A 15,516-nucleotide genomic window follows, 5' to 3' on the forward strand; every position below is an offset into this window, starting at 1 on the left:
GACAGTGTGTGGCAGATGTGTTAACACAGGTAAACAGATAGGTGGATGTGAGCAGGTAGGTAGGGGAAGGAAACATAGGACTCTCCCCACCTTGAGTGATGAAAAATAACTCTCCCTCAGAGGACAGGAAATCCCACCCACAAACCTTCCTTATTCTTGCTCAGGTACTACCTTCTTAAACTAGAAGAAGTGAGTATAGCCAGTTTAAGAGACTTCCAACTTCAAAACATGCAGAGAGGCTTGCCAGATCCTGATTCACTGTAATTTATATTATGGTTTTAAAACTTGGGTAGGTTTTTCTGGGATATCAATGTAAACTTTTTAACATGTGAAACCAGCACAGGGCAGTGGGCCATGGCCCCCAAACCACAGTCACCTCAACAAGTTAGTTCATCATTGAAGAGGAAGGAGATTCCAAGACCAAGTATAAAAACCCAGTATGTGGAGTGTGGTAACATGATGCACACCTGTAATCAGTCACTTGGGAGGCTGAGGCAGAAGAATTATAAGTTTGAGTCTAGCCTGGACAACTTAGTGAGGCCCTGCCTCAAAACAAAAAATAAAAAGGACTGGGGATGTAGGTCACTAGGTAAAGCACCCCTGGATTCAATCACTAGTACCTATAAAACAAAACTCTTCCTGTGGAAAGCCTTAGGTCTTTTCTTCTCTGGGAGGGAGTCTATTCTACAGGGAGGCAAGGCTCTCCTAGAGCTTACCTCCATTAAACTAAACAAATACTTTATGCTTATTCTCTAATTCTCTTGACTTAAATATTTCAAGAAGACAAGAACTGAGGAAACAGGAGTCTTCTCAGGACACACTAAACAGGATTTTCACATCGGTTAATATGTAAATGTATCATAACCCCTTTTCTCCTAGAATGCCTAGCAACATCTCCCAGAGCACTCTTTGAAAAATGCTACCCTAGGTAATGGAGAAATTTTAAGCAGGAAAGTGACATGATTAGCTTTGCCTATGGGAATGACTTGCTAACAGAAATGTGGAAAATGGGGGAAGAGAAACAAGCAAATCAAAACAGACTATTATGTCAGGCCAGATAGAGATGATGAGGTTTTGAGTGAGAGAGCAACTAAAGCTCCACATAAAACCTGTGACTGGACCTCAGGGAGCAAAGGGAGAATCTAAGCTATCTCCCAGGTCCCTGACATGGGCAGCTGAATAATGCCTCTCATTGAGATGGGAAAAGCATGGAAGGAGCAAGTTTTGGTAGAAGTTGATAATTTAGTTAATTTTGGTGAATTAGAGTTGATCATGGAACATTTTGGTGGACATTTGCAGTTGGCTCTAAGTCTGGGGGTTAAGAAAAAACTACTGGATATAAATATATACTTATGAATCAGTAACCTAGAAGTTAAAACAATAGGCATAGAAAAGAGCACCTAAGACAAATTCATAGTGTGTGAAGAGGAGGGAACACTTTAGGAGAGCATCAATCAAGGGTCAGACAGAAAAGATCTTGAAAAGAAGGATGGGAAAGAAAAAATGTAGATACAGAAAGAACCAAGGGGAATTTAACCAAGAGTCTATTTCATGAGGTGAAAGCAATAAATAAAATCACATGCAATAGGAGATCTGTCAAACACAAGAAGAAAATTGAAAAGTAAATATGAATCAAGAATTCAATACATTGATAACCTAAGCAAGAACAATGTCATGACTTAAGCATATAATTTTCTGGGCTGGGGTTTTAGTTCAGTTTTGTAGCACTTGCCTAGCATGTGTGAAGCACTGGGTTCAAACCTCAGCAAACCATAAAAATAAATAAATTAAAATAAAGGAATAGAAAGAGTGAGTCATTATTAAAAAAAATTTAAAGCATATAATTTCTTGCAGTCCTATATATGCATGTGTATTTGAAACCCAGATGGAGATGATTAAGACTAATGACCAAAATAATTTGGGGGGAGGGAGAAAAATTCATGAATGAAAATCTTATTTACACTTCCAATTTTGGGTATGTGAAGTAAAATCTTATGTTGATATGAACACATGAACTTGCAGATTATTCCCAGAGCTCAGTCATGTGTAGGAATTAAAAATAACTATATGTGAAGCAGAATTCTACAACAGAAAATGAGAAGAGTGTTGAGTTTTTTGAGGCCTGTCACTTGGGAGTAAAGATAACAAACTGCTTGCTGGGGACAGCTTCCTTGTATCACTTGTGACACAGGGGTACCTTCATCCCAGGTGAAGGACATGAGTTTTGTGGCCAGGAGAAAACATAGGAGCTCAGTGCTTCTCTGCTTGGGACCTCCCAAGAGCAGTTCCAGACACTAGGAGCTTATCAGTCTGCCTGTCATTGTAAATGTCTTAAAATATCCTATCTCATAAATTACAGAATCATAGACTGCTGCAAGAGGAGGCAACCCAAGAACTCATCTGCCTTCTCATCTTAAAAATGAAGAAACTAAACCTCAGGGTGCTTATTAATTGTAGAGCCAAGACTAAAATCTACAGATCCCAAGAACTAGTGCTTTTGCGCTACAGTATATATACCAGTTAACAACAGAAAATATGGACTGATTGGTTTACTAATCTACACATGTACACAAATGTGGTAGACAAAATAAGATGGCCCCTGAGATTCTTGCTCACCACTGTACATACACACACCTACCTATATAATGCCCTGCTCTTGAGTGTGGGTGGACCTAACTCCAGGGATTAGGTTACATTATGTGGCAAAGGCAGAAAGATTCTGCAGACAGAATCAAGGTCCAAAATAAACTGATTCTGAGTTAATCAAAAACGTGATTATCCTGGGTAGACATGACTGAATCAAGGGAAAGACTTCAAAGGAGAGATTGGGCTTCCTGAAATTCTCTAATAGACCTTGAAGAGACAAGAGCTATGTTATGAACTGCCTATAGAAGGGGTCATATAGTAAGGGACTACAGGGTACTTCTTATATCTAAGGGTCATCATTGCCTGACATTTGCAAAAAATGGGGATCTTGGTCCAATAGCTGGACAGAGCTCTATTCTTCCAGCAATATGAGGGAACTCAGAAGTAGAGTCTTCCCAATCAAGTGTGGGATAAAAAAGACCTCAGTCTCAGCTGACACCTGAACTAGAGCCTGGACAGGTCCTAAAGCAGAGGATGAGCTATAATTAGCAAGTTCCCAGATTCCTGGCCTATAGAAACTGAGAAAAATGATGATTGTTTTAAGCTGCAAAATTTGTGGTAATCTGTTACAGAGCAATGAATAACTAAAACAATTAAGTTCCCTCAGATGCGAAATGCTTTTAAAAAGATTTTAAAAATGGTGTTTGCCAAGAATGATTTCTTGGACTCTTATTAGAGGGATGCCTATAGTCCATTATAAAGTTTATGTAGAACATGTCCTCTTTTTTAATATTATTTTTTTAGTTGTAGGTGGACACATAATATCTTTATTTCATTTTTACATAGTGCTGAGGATTGAACCCAGTGCCTCATATGTGCTCGGCAAGTGCTCTACCACTGAGCTACAACCCCAGTCCAGAACATGTCCTCTTGATGGTGTACCTTACCAAGCCCCTAATTTTCCTCAAGTTAAAGAAAATGTGCTATACTTTTAGATAGATTTTATGTATAGGGAATGCTGTGAAAGAACAATGCTTTCCTCTGCTTTGGAGAAGTGATAATAGTCCTGCCAATCTTTTGATAGTAAAGCAGTTGCTTATTTTGCAGAAAATGTGTACATAATGCAGAAATTATATAAAGAAGCATACCAGAAAATCTTCCATTGAAGGCTCAAAGAGTAGTGACTGGGCTGTCAAAATCAGTTCTGTGATGAACATGGGAACGAGAGACTCATCTTCTTCCTGCTTTTCCACTACAGGAGCCCCCTAAAATGAGCATATTTGCAGTGTTATAAAGATGTTAGTACCAAGGCATAAATTAAGACAAAGACATGTAAACTTAAGTTTATATAATTAGCTGAATTTATAACCATAGCATGTGAAAAGAAAAGATAAAAGATAAATATTTAAAGATGATATAGTATCATAAAATTTCTCTCCTATAAAAACACTTATCAACAAAATGGAAAGGCAAACAATAAACGGGGAAAACATGAATAATGTATACAACAAAGTTGATAATATTTAAATAGAAGTGGAATTCATATACTCAATAGAAATAAAACTAACAACAAATACTTCAATAGAAACATATTCAACAGAAAATTTCTCTATTTTTCTAGTATACAGAAAATAGCATGATTTATAGTAAGAACTCATCAAATAAGTGTTGATAATGATTCTTAGTTTGATCTGAATATACCTTTTTGTCAGTGACTTCAGGCTTCTCCTCAGTAATCCATTTCTGAATGACATCTGCTGAAGGTGTTCTTTTCAGTTTATCAGTAAGATAATTCAGAAGAGAGTTAGCAGAATTTACTGTTAAGATATGCAGTGTGTTCTCAATTAAATAATCATTTAGATAGATAAAGCTTGAAAAGAAAAGTAAATATTGTTTCAGTTCTCTATAATCACTATATATTTTTGATCATGACTCTAAAGCAAGTATTTAAATGTTAAAATATAATTTCTCCTTGAGTTGTGACCTAATTATATTATAACATCAGAGATTTATTGTCCAGAAGAGTTTTTCTTAGACATTCTTCCATTTAGAACACAATTATATTCAAATATGCAACATCGGTTTTTAGCTAGGTGTTCTAACTCTTCATGGTCTATTTAATGAGCAATATAGCTATTAAGGAAAATGCACGTAGCTCATCTAGCCAAAGGGATATATGATTTTTTAAGTGTTTTAAAGAAAAACTTAACGTATACAACAACTGTTACATTTAGAATAACTTTTTAGTTTGCTTAAATGGAGCTTTAGGGTTTCTTGTATCTCTAGGATCTGATGGTGGCCTTTGAGACAGCTTCACTGACTTTCATTGATGCAGACATTTTCATATATAAAAGAGTACACAATTAAGGTACATTAAATAAATGGTTTTAATTGATAGATTAAGTTAGTGAACACCAAATAGTAATAATCAATGCTTTATAGTTTCACAATTTTTCAGATAATCTTTGGTGATTTTGTTTGTAAGAGTTATTTGTGATCATAAGGCTTCAGAATGATGGAAACTTTAAACTCTGAAATAGTCAAGTTCAAGATGGAGCTAGGTAAGCAGATGGCACAGCTAATAGCAAGTTCCCTGGTGAGGTACTAGGAGGAACACTTCCCTTCCAGGCTCCCAGTTGTAAAAGCTGCCTTAGCGATAGGATGGAACTTTATGTGATTTTTCAGTTTGCCATAGTTCCTTAGTGACCCAAAGGATGGAGCAGTGCAGGAAGTCATCCATGCACTGTGTGTGAACTAAAACAATGTTGAAACCATGAGGCAGTAAAGTAGGGTATCAGAACTCCCAGCAGCAACCCTGCTGGTTTGAGAATGCCTGGTTCATGTGGCTTCCTACCTAGCTCCATCACAAGTTCAGCACAGCATCAGAGATGGAATGACCCGCTGGAGCTATGCAGACTCTGGAAGTGGGTGTGGCTTGTCAAAATGCCAATGGACCTGTTTACTGCAAGACCCTGCCACACTGAGAAGCAAGACTCCTTCCCTGAAACCTTATTCCTGCCTTTGATGTACTCCTCCTTAAAGAAAGAATCAGGGCCAATCTTCAGTTGTTCAGTTCCAGCTCCCATCAGATGCACTCCCCTTTTTATCTAATTTCTGGCTCCGGCTTTATATCTTACTATTTCAGACTTTTTATTTCCCAGGCTGCTCACACCTCCTGAGCAGGAACCTACCTAGCGGGGTGCTGGTCACCCAGCATTAGAGCAGGCCCTCCTAACCTACTTGTGGAGGTCCACAAATCTCTGTGTGCCTGGCTTCTCCTTCGCACAACTTGTTTTATTGCAGGGAGTTGTTCCAGGCTAGGCCAGAGGGAATCACAGCCTTAGATATCAAAAAGGAACTCTTGGACTTGGATTTACTATCAGCCTGCCTGTCCCAGCAGCTACTTTGCTGAGTGGCAGTTGAAAGGATGGGTTTCTGGAGCATGCATTTAGGTAATCATATTCCTTAAATTCTCATAACTATTAGAGAACTCTATGGTGACAGTTTTGATTTTTTTTTAAAAGGAGATGTTTGGAAATGAACATTGCCTTTTTTAAAAAATTAAAAACATGGGCTGGGGATGTGGCTCAAGCGGTAGCAAGCTCGCCTTGGCATGCATGTGGCCCAGGTTCGATCCTCAGCACCACATACAAACAAAGATGTTGTGTCCGCCGATAACTAAAAAAAAATGAATATTAAAAAAGAATTTTCTCTCTCTCTCTCTCTCTCTCTCTCTCTCTCTCTCTCTCTCTCTCTCTCTCTCCCTCTCTCACTCTCTCTTAAAAAAAATTAAAAACATTAAAACATCTTTATGTTTTGGTTTTAACTTTTCATTGTACATATCTGAGTAGGACACAAGATGTTTTGATATACAGAACAAAATAATTACTCCAGTCATACAAATTAACATATTCATCATCTTCCAAGGTTTAATTTTTAATGAAACTTGAGCAGGATGGATGATCTAATTTTTCTTAAAATAAATACTAGTCATTTACCATGTTAGCCTCATGCAATGATGCCTTTTGCTGGCCTGTTCTGTATATGTCATTTTTTCAGAATCTCCATAAGAGGGCAACTCAACCAGCACATCACTGAAACCTACTCCACTTATTTTTGCATAGCAAGCTAAGAACAACAGAAGACACAAGAATTTTTGTGTAAAAATTTCATTTCTTATATAAAGTATGTTCATGCCAAATTATGCCATTATACATGAGCTCTCTTATTATTTTTTTGCACTACAATTCTTAATATACCTGTATGCCACAATTTATCATATCTCTGATTGTATATAAGGTATGTTGACACTAAATTCACATCTTCATACATGTATTTTGTATAATGATGAGGGTCTCCTTCCACCATTCATGTATTCCCCTTCTTCCTCTCTTTCCCTCCCATCCCTATTCCCTAATCTTCCTCCCTTGCTCTCCCTCCCAACCCCATTTTGAATCAGATTAGAATACTGCATTAATATATTAATAATTCACAGACTTTTATCTAATGTGTACTCATGTACAGATTATTAAAAGTTTTAAAATGTAAATGATAAAAAAATCCATTTCTTTCAATATACATTCAAAGAAAGAACAAATAAAATGTAAAAACAATAAAATCCTTTGGTTCATAACGCATTTAAAGCCTACAAAGAAGTCTAATTATTCAAAGGAATTTCCTACCAATTGATTTCAACTCAAGTAAATAGGATAGATAGTTTTTAACATTCTCCTTAACAGGAGTTGATCAGTAGACCATGTTACCTTTCTCAGGAATACCTCGACCCTCAAGCATTTGATCCATCTGTATTGTTATCATCCTTTACAATCCATGCCAACTGGGACCAATCTTAAGATCCATTCAGTCCCCAATTTTTAACAAACCTATTGACTCCAACAGTAGGCCAGACATACATTTAAGAAGACAGTCTCAACCAGAATCCACTATAGAAGGCTTATGATTAATATTCTGTGTACAGTTCACAATACTTACGTGAGAGAAATGCAAGAAGATGCAGTATTTACCATTTTACCTGCTTCCACAAAGTATATTGAATTTATAACATACCAAGAAGCAGTTTGAAAGAACTGAAAAAGGATCATTATTTAAACCTAGGACAAGGAGAGTACAGAAGAACTGATATTTTAGAAAGCGGACATTTCTAATATAGCCAGGTTCCATGCCCTTCATACCCTCAGTAGGTTCAAATGCACAGTCATCAGGAACAAACCCTGCAGCACGCAAAGCAAATCGACATGCCTTCCTGACCACTTCTTTTGCTTCATTTCGAAATTCTTCTAGGCGCTCTGTCACCTAGAGATTAATGAATATGCATAATTAGTGATATCAAAATATCAATAATAGGGAAAAAACTTAATCCTTATAGGCAAAATTTCTTACCTCCTGTAGTCTTGCGACTTGTGCAGCCTTGAACTCCTGCAGGGTGTAGGTGTGACATTTTTCAATATAATAAAGTCCCATAAAGCTCAATTGATAACACAATTCATTTATTTTAAGAAGAGCTGGTCGCAAATACTGAATGAAAATAAGAATTTATCATTGTTTAGTAAAAAAAAAAAGTTCTGTATTTTAAAAGTATAAAAGCTTGTGAATAGTAAAAATGGTTAATAAGGAAAATAAACAGCTCTGTATGTTAACTTGAGCTACAACTACAAAAAACATATATTACGTAGAAACACTTTTGAAAATTTTTTTGTAAACTAATTCTTTGAATTATCAAATTTAGTTTGTCAAATTCCTTCTTTTTCAGTTTAAAAATACATACATGTCTTTCTGCTTATTTATAGAATAAAAATGAGAGCAAGTAAAAAAAAACTGGGCAATATCTTACATTTCATTAGTTTTTGCTAATAAAGATTCTTGTGTTACTTTAAGGACTTTACAATATCCAGTCACAACTATAACAGAAGGGAGCATCTATTAATCTAAAAGGCTATGACAGAAAACAAGGATAAATTTGACTTTAAATTTTAGTGGACAACAAGTAGTTTTGGAAAACTTATGTTTCTTGAAAAGGTTAAACATAGAGTAACTAATGACCTAGAAATTTTATTCCTACAGGTATGACCAAGAGAAATAAAAAACATATGTTCAGACAAAAACTTATACATGATTGTCTATAACATTATTCATAATTGCCAAAAAGTGGAAACAGTCCAAATTTCCATTAATAGATGGGTGGACAAATAAATAGGCATAATAACACAAAGGAACAAAATGCCAATGAAAAGAAATGCTATAACATAGATGAACCTTAAAACATTATGTTTTGTGAAAAATGCCAGTCACAAAAAAACAAACAAATAAACAAAAAAAAAGTATTGTGACTTCATTTAAAAGAAATGTAAAGAACAGGCAAATCTATAGATACAAAAATTGATTACTGGTTACTTAAAGCTGGGGTGAGGGAGAAAAGAGGGATTGGGAAGAAAGAGGGAATGTGAATAATGGAGTTTTTCTTTTGAATGATGGACATGTTCTAAAATTGACTGTAGTGATTATTGGTAAATTCTGTGAATACACTAAAAATCATTGAATTATATACTTTATAAAGGTGAATTCTATGGTATGTAAATGTCATATCCATAAAGTTGTTACAAGAAAATATAGGCACAGGTGCCAAAAAAGTTGGTTATTGAAAAATGTCTAAAAATAAAAATTTCTGGAACAACTTCTTTCAATATTTCTTTCTTCAACCCAGTTTAGAAGAATCAGCCACTCTAGTCAAGTAGTTGTAATTATAAGACTGTGATAAGTGTGAGTTAGCATCTAACAGATATTCAAACCATCTCAATGGTGTTAGCATAATTACAGCCATCTTCCTTTTCCCCACCCCCACTTTATGAATACTGTTCTTATTCCCAAGAAATAGAAAATAGCCTGAGATAATGCAGGTCTAGAGATATGCAGGTCTCTCCCTGCTCTCTCCTTGAGAAGATAAAGGTACATGCCTGTTTCCTTGTTCCCCCTTCTGAGAGATAGGAAAACTGCCTTTCTCTGTTCCCAAGAAACAAACTTGCCTTCCACAAGATCAGAGGAAAACTAAACCTGCCCCTAGTGCATGGCCATGGTTCTAGTCTATAAAAGGTAACATTCAAGGGGGAGTTGCTACTGTTCTCCCTCCTTGCTGCCACTATCCCTCTCTTTGTGCAGAGTAGCCTTGTCAGGCTCTTGACAATAAATCTGTTTCTTATCCCAGGTATGTGTGATCAGTTCTGTGCCACTTTTCTTTCAAATGGGACTGCTATTTATGTCAATTGCAGCTTGAAAGCATGAAAACATTCTAGTCCTCTAGAACCAATTCAAGAGGAGATATTATCAAACCAATGCATCACTGGTATGAATGTTGCACAGGAGATAATGATAACTTTAAGCACACAAAATAAGAGAGTGAGTTTTGATTGAGTTAATTTGGAGGCAATTCTAGGGAGAACTATTTTGCATGTTTAGTAACAAATTTATAATATGGATAGTATTCAAGACATGGTAAAAGATGAAAGGTAGTGAAATATCTTTAAATGAAGAAAGTAGATGTGTGTAAGGATTGAATTTTATATCAACAACTAGAATATTTTCCCGCAACTCAAAATGCTGGATGAGATGGAGGACTCCAGATGGTTATATATTTGTTTAGCACTAATATCTATGTTAAGTGTAGTCCTGAATATTCCTTGATTGTGTGACTAACATGGTGATAAGTCTTTACTTTATGCAAAGTGAAGGAACTGACCGTAAAAAGAAAACTAAAGGCTTCTGATTGGAGAAAGTAGTGACTTAGTGTCATAGAAACAGACAGCTGAGGATATAGCACTCTTGAATGTGCCAGTAATAATTTCAGTTATTCCCAGGAGTCAAGTACAAAAATTCTAATGTAAGTTGAAATTCATTGAGTGGAATTTGAATATGGCCACACATTCTTTAGCAGTTTTTTTTTTCCTATCATCTCCTAGCATTCAAAATAAAAGTTAAATTTTCCCCAATTGTCTGAATCCATGGTAAAGGAACCTATATGATCTACTGAGAGGTACTGGCCCATGAAAACAAGTACCAGATTATTTGGGGCCATTAAGTCCAGAAGGTTTCAGAGAAGAGGGGAGGTAATAGGGCTGCCAATCCACTGTTCTCAAAAGACATACAGCTTTCTGATCAACAACAAAGGGGATTACAAATCCAAGACTTTGAGCCTGTTTCTAATCAAAGGGGACCTGTACAACTCTCTTGTTGTACTTCTGCATTTTGCAACCATAGTTAAAAATATAGAAATGCCACTGGATTGCAAACTCCTAATTGACTAGACAGGTTAAAAATTGTTAATTCTCTTAAAAAGGTGAAATATTCCACTTATGAGACTATCTTTTCTTTTTCTGTAATTCTTTAAATTACAACTAATAAATACATACAGGATGAACAATGAACAAATCTTTTTGTAGAGATTTTCGACATTCATTGATTTTCGTGGAGCGTACATTCTTCCTCCATACGCTAAAAGCTTTCCATTTCCGGAAAAGTGAAAATATGGGGATCTTAATGAGTTCTCTGTGATATAGGTATTCCTGTTCCCATCGATCAATTTCAATAAATTCGATCTCATCGTTGTAAATGTGTGTCACTGCCTTTTGGCTAATCGTATAGTAGTCGTTTTTATTGATGTTCTCATAAGCTACAACTCTATGAAAGAATAGAGATTTAGACAAATGAATAAAGTGTTCAATACAAAGTCAAGCAATTGAAGTTATTTTGTTGTAAGGAGATAAATTTCTTGAAAATTATTAAAATGTAATACTATTTAAATTTTATGATTTAATATAATTTAATTTTTTTAAAATTTTTTATTATTAGTTGTTCAAAACATTACAAAGCTCTTGACATATCATATTTCATACATTTGATTCAAGCAGATTATGAACTCCCATTTTTACCCTGTATACATATTGCAGATTCACATCGGTTCCACATCCACTTTTTTACATACTGCCATACTAGTGTCTGTTGTATTCTGCTGCCCTTCCTATCCTCTACTATCCCCCCTCCCCTCCCCTCCCCTCTCCTCCCATCTTCTCTCTCTACCCCATCTACTGTAATTCATTTCTCTCTCTTGATTTAATATTATTTAAAATTGAACAAAATTCTAACAAACTACTTTCAGATTGAATAATTTATTCAATAAAAGAAAGGGGAGCTTTGGTCTTATTATAAAGATTTCATATTCTTGGCAATATGCCCATATCAAAGTTACATGATTTTTACAATTAAAAAAACCTACTATAAATATTAAAACCTAATCATTCTGACTGAAAACAATTGGGAACTGGGTTTTTAATTTATTATTGATTCTTTGGAAATTATTCAATATTAATAGTATAAAATAGTTTTAAACTATCTAGTATTGACAGTTATGAAATATGTGAAAGAAAACATAAATTAGATAAGAACTGACCCAAATTAAGATAAAATTTTTGCCTAAGTCATCACATACAAAATAATTATTATTCAGAAATTATTTAGATCAAGTTATGTCTTTCTTTAATGATCATCAAGAGCATTCCTTAACTGTATATATAAAAGGAAACAGATCAAGTAAAGAAGAAAATCAAGAACAGTATAAAAACAGGAACTAGAGCAGAAGAAATAAAAAAAAGTAACAAGAACAGAAAGGTCTAATTCTCTAAAAAATTTTAAAATAAGAATTTACAGTAAAAAGACATTTCCTATATATTAGCTATAACGTTACATATTATATGCAACTTAATCAATATTAAAATAAATATAAAATATGATGTAGTACCTTATTAATATACACTTAGGAATTTAGGAAAGTAATATTCCTGAAGATTCTCTGAGATTTTAGAATAAGATAAAGGTTAAATAATATACAAAACACAAATCCCAATTGTTTTTATGTTAAAACTATGCAAAATATGTATATTAGTAACACTCCAGTGCAAATGAATTGTTTCCCTTGTCTGTGTTCTCTTGCATTCCTTTGTTCTGTATTCTGAACCTGGAGTGAAATGATTGAAATTGCTGTATATAAACAAATTCACGTGCATTTGCATAGTCAATTTTCAAAGGACTGGAACAAAATTCTTGGGTCCATTGTCAAAAAGCCAAGTACTATAGGCATAAGTAATTTTAAAAATTAAAAAATAATTAATAAAACAGAATATTTTTGTAAATTGTGACATACAGAACCAAAACGAAAGCAAACCCAAGAGCTATTCATGTGAGCCCACAAAGAAAACCGAGGGGCAGTGGTACAGTGGAGTGTGGGAGGGAGCTCATAACTAACTTTAAGGTTATTCTCCTATTTCAGAACTGCAATGGAAAACCTCTTTTGCTTTTACCTGACCCCATTAACTGACTTTTTTATGTGTTCTAATTAACTCACACCAGAAATTGATGCTCTAAGATACATGGAAAACATCAAATTTTTTTCCTTTTTTCCCTGTTCAATAGCTAAAGATATAAATAGGACATTTTTGGAGTGATTCTCTTCAAAATGTTAAACTTCAAAACGTAACACTTGCCAGTGAAATTATAATCAACTTCAGATGTTTCATTAACATCAGACATCAAACCAACCTAGAAACTAGAATAGCTGACCAACCCCTTGGTTCAAGTCTGGAACACTTGCTCTGTGTGGTTTATCTTCTACTGACAGCCCTGCTAGAAGGCAGCAAATGTGATCCCTGATGTTGAATTTCAATTTGTTGGCCCTCAATGCCACTTAGAAATTATTTTATTTGTATTTTTCTTTCTTCTAAGACATTCATTCTCAAACCCCTATGCTTTTTTCCCTCTACACACCTCTACTGTTAACACAGTAAATGAACACATGTGAGTCTTTTTCAAAGATTAGCTCATCAATATCAAAACCATCTGGAGTATTTATTAAGAATCTAGATGTCTGGGTCAAACGCAGAATCTTCATTGTGAGACTCCTGATTAACAAGCTGCCTGGGTGATTTTAATGTACAAAGTTTGTAACCACAAAACTGTATCTAAAAAGAAAGAAACAACAACAAAAACAGAACTAACAACCTGATCTCTATTTCATACTCACTTAAAAATCTACATACTATGCTTTCCTTCCTAGGTATATATCTCATGCTTTCCTCCAAAGAGAAGTTGTTGTTGTTGTTTTCTAACTCTCCTAGTCTTCTGACTACCTTTCCTCTGTAACTGAAGTTGTGCAGAACTTCTCTCTTGTGTGTAGAAAGCTTTTCCTTGACCCTGCTGGATTTTGGTGCTTTGCTGTATGTGCTCTGCCTCAGAGCACTTAGAAGTTTCTGGAGTTGAACCACCACTTATAATGGTGACTGCCCATTCAGCATTTCTTGGCATTCAGGATTCCAACTTCAGCTGCCTCCTGGATACTCGATTTGGATGTTTGTTCTGCTAGTCCTCTCTTTGACAAGATAATCAGAAACATTGATCTTCCCCTAAAACCTGAAGAGAGAACTTAAAAAAAATTCAAGAATAAAATTCCTACTTTGCTGCTAAAAAAAGATGACTTTATGATACATTTACCTAAACAGAGATCCTTGGCTAATGAATCAGGGTAAGAAAAAGATCTTTAATAAAATTACATTTAACTATACTGTCTTCAAACTAGAAAAAATATCTGTTATGATTGGTTGTTCAATGCAGGATCAAGGGGTCCCTTGTCTAATGATTTTACTATACAATCTCTCTCTATCAATCTGATATGAAACTTTAAGTCAACTTTTGTGTCTTGTTTGAAAGAATCCAATGGAGTGAGAAAATTACCTGGCTCTTGTGGTAAATCATAAATTGTCCTATTATTTTTCATTTCATGTACAAATCAAAGTGATTACCTACCGGAAGTCTTCTCTGGGAGTTAATTCTTTTGACTTTTTGCAAAACAATAAAACTTTATTTCGATCTGTCATTTCAGGCAGCAGCTCTATTATACCCTGCAGTGATGGGAAATACTTCTGTTTATCTTTAAACCAGTCCGCCAGACCAATAAAGCTGAAACATGATTTGCCTCATGTGACCCTTCTGCTCAGGAACTTTGAATAACCTCTGATTGCTTGTGCTGTTAAATCCTAATTATTGTGCCAGATGTTTCTGGCATTCTCCTGTTTCACATTAGTTGCTTCTCAGTGGGCACAAATCGCCCATTTTCATCAGGCTGGTTTTTTATCATGTCCATCGTTGGTCATATGTGAATGCATGCATATGTCTGTTCACTATTTTCTCCTTCCGCCTCTTTCAAGTTTCTGATTTCTACAAGTAGGAAGAGTAATTCCTGCTTAATTAGATAAGCTCCTGTCGCCCTCTGCAATTTCAAGTTCTCTAGTTTCATTATTACACAGCTTTAATTGATGTGATTTGAATCCATTTATTGGATGAGAGTAAGAAAACACATGCCTGGGAAGCAATGAGTTTTGTTTCATGATAGTCAACACCATGATTCAATATGAGTCTAGATTTTACATAAACTAGGGAAGATAAATGCTTGCTTTACTTCTGGTTTGATTAATCAAAGATAATAAATTATCTGATAAAAATTCCTTTTTACCTACAAATTAAAGAAACACACAACTAAAAGGAAATTGTAAAGTTTCAACAGAAGAGAGTGATCTGGGAAAACGATTCTCAGAAGATGGTTCTTTGGAGAGCAGCATCAGCATTATGTGGGAATAGCAGATTTCCAGACCTCCTCCCAAATCTATAGACACTCTGGGGACTTAATAATCTGTGATTTAGCAAGTCCTTTGGGGCTTGCTTGAGAACTTACTGTTCTGGGTCTATAGGGTTAAACTCTGGTTGAATAATGGAATCATCTGATGAGTTTTAAAGACATACTGTTTGTTGGTCACGTTCCACCACAAACCAATTAAATAAATCACTGGGGGTAGAGTTAAAGCTTAGAAATGCTAC

At 35.1% G+C, this 15,516-nt stretch overlaps 1 protein-coding gene across 1 annotated transcript in view; it reads right to left on the reverse strand.

The window, feature by feature from the left end:
- The window catches only part of DNAH6 (dynein axonemal heavy chain 6), a gene marked incomplete at both ends in the record, with an annotated part of 280,659 nt that overhangs the window by 239,290 nt on the left and 25,853 nt on the right, over positions 1-15,516 (reverse strand). Inside the window, 6 exons of the mRNA XM_081264582.1 lie at positions 3,735-3,851; positions 4,288-4,456; positions 6,585-6,714; positions 7,779-7,899; positions 7,987-8,121; positions 11,007-11,274. Of these exons, the coding sequence (XP_081120708.1) occupies positions 3,735-3,851; positions 4,288-4,456; positions 6,585-6,714; positions 7,779-7,899; positions 7,987-8,121; positions 11,007-11,274 (940 nt within the window). The remainder of the gene's footprint in view (positions 1-3,734; positions 3,852-4,287; positions 4,457-6,584; positions 6,715-7,778; positions 7,900-7,986; positions 8,122-11,006; positions 11,275-15,516) is intronic.

The sequence above is a fragment of the Spermophilus citellus genome (genome assembly GCF_964194105.1).
Source record: "Spermophilus citellus genome assembly, chromosome: 13".
NCBI classification, from domain to species: domain Eukaryota; kingdom Metazoa; phylum Chordata; class Mammalia; order Rodentia; family Sciuridae; genus Spermophilus; species Spermophilus citellus.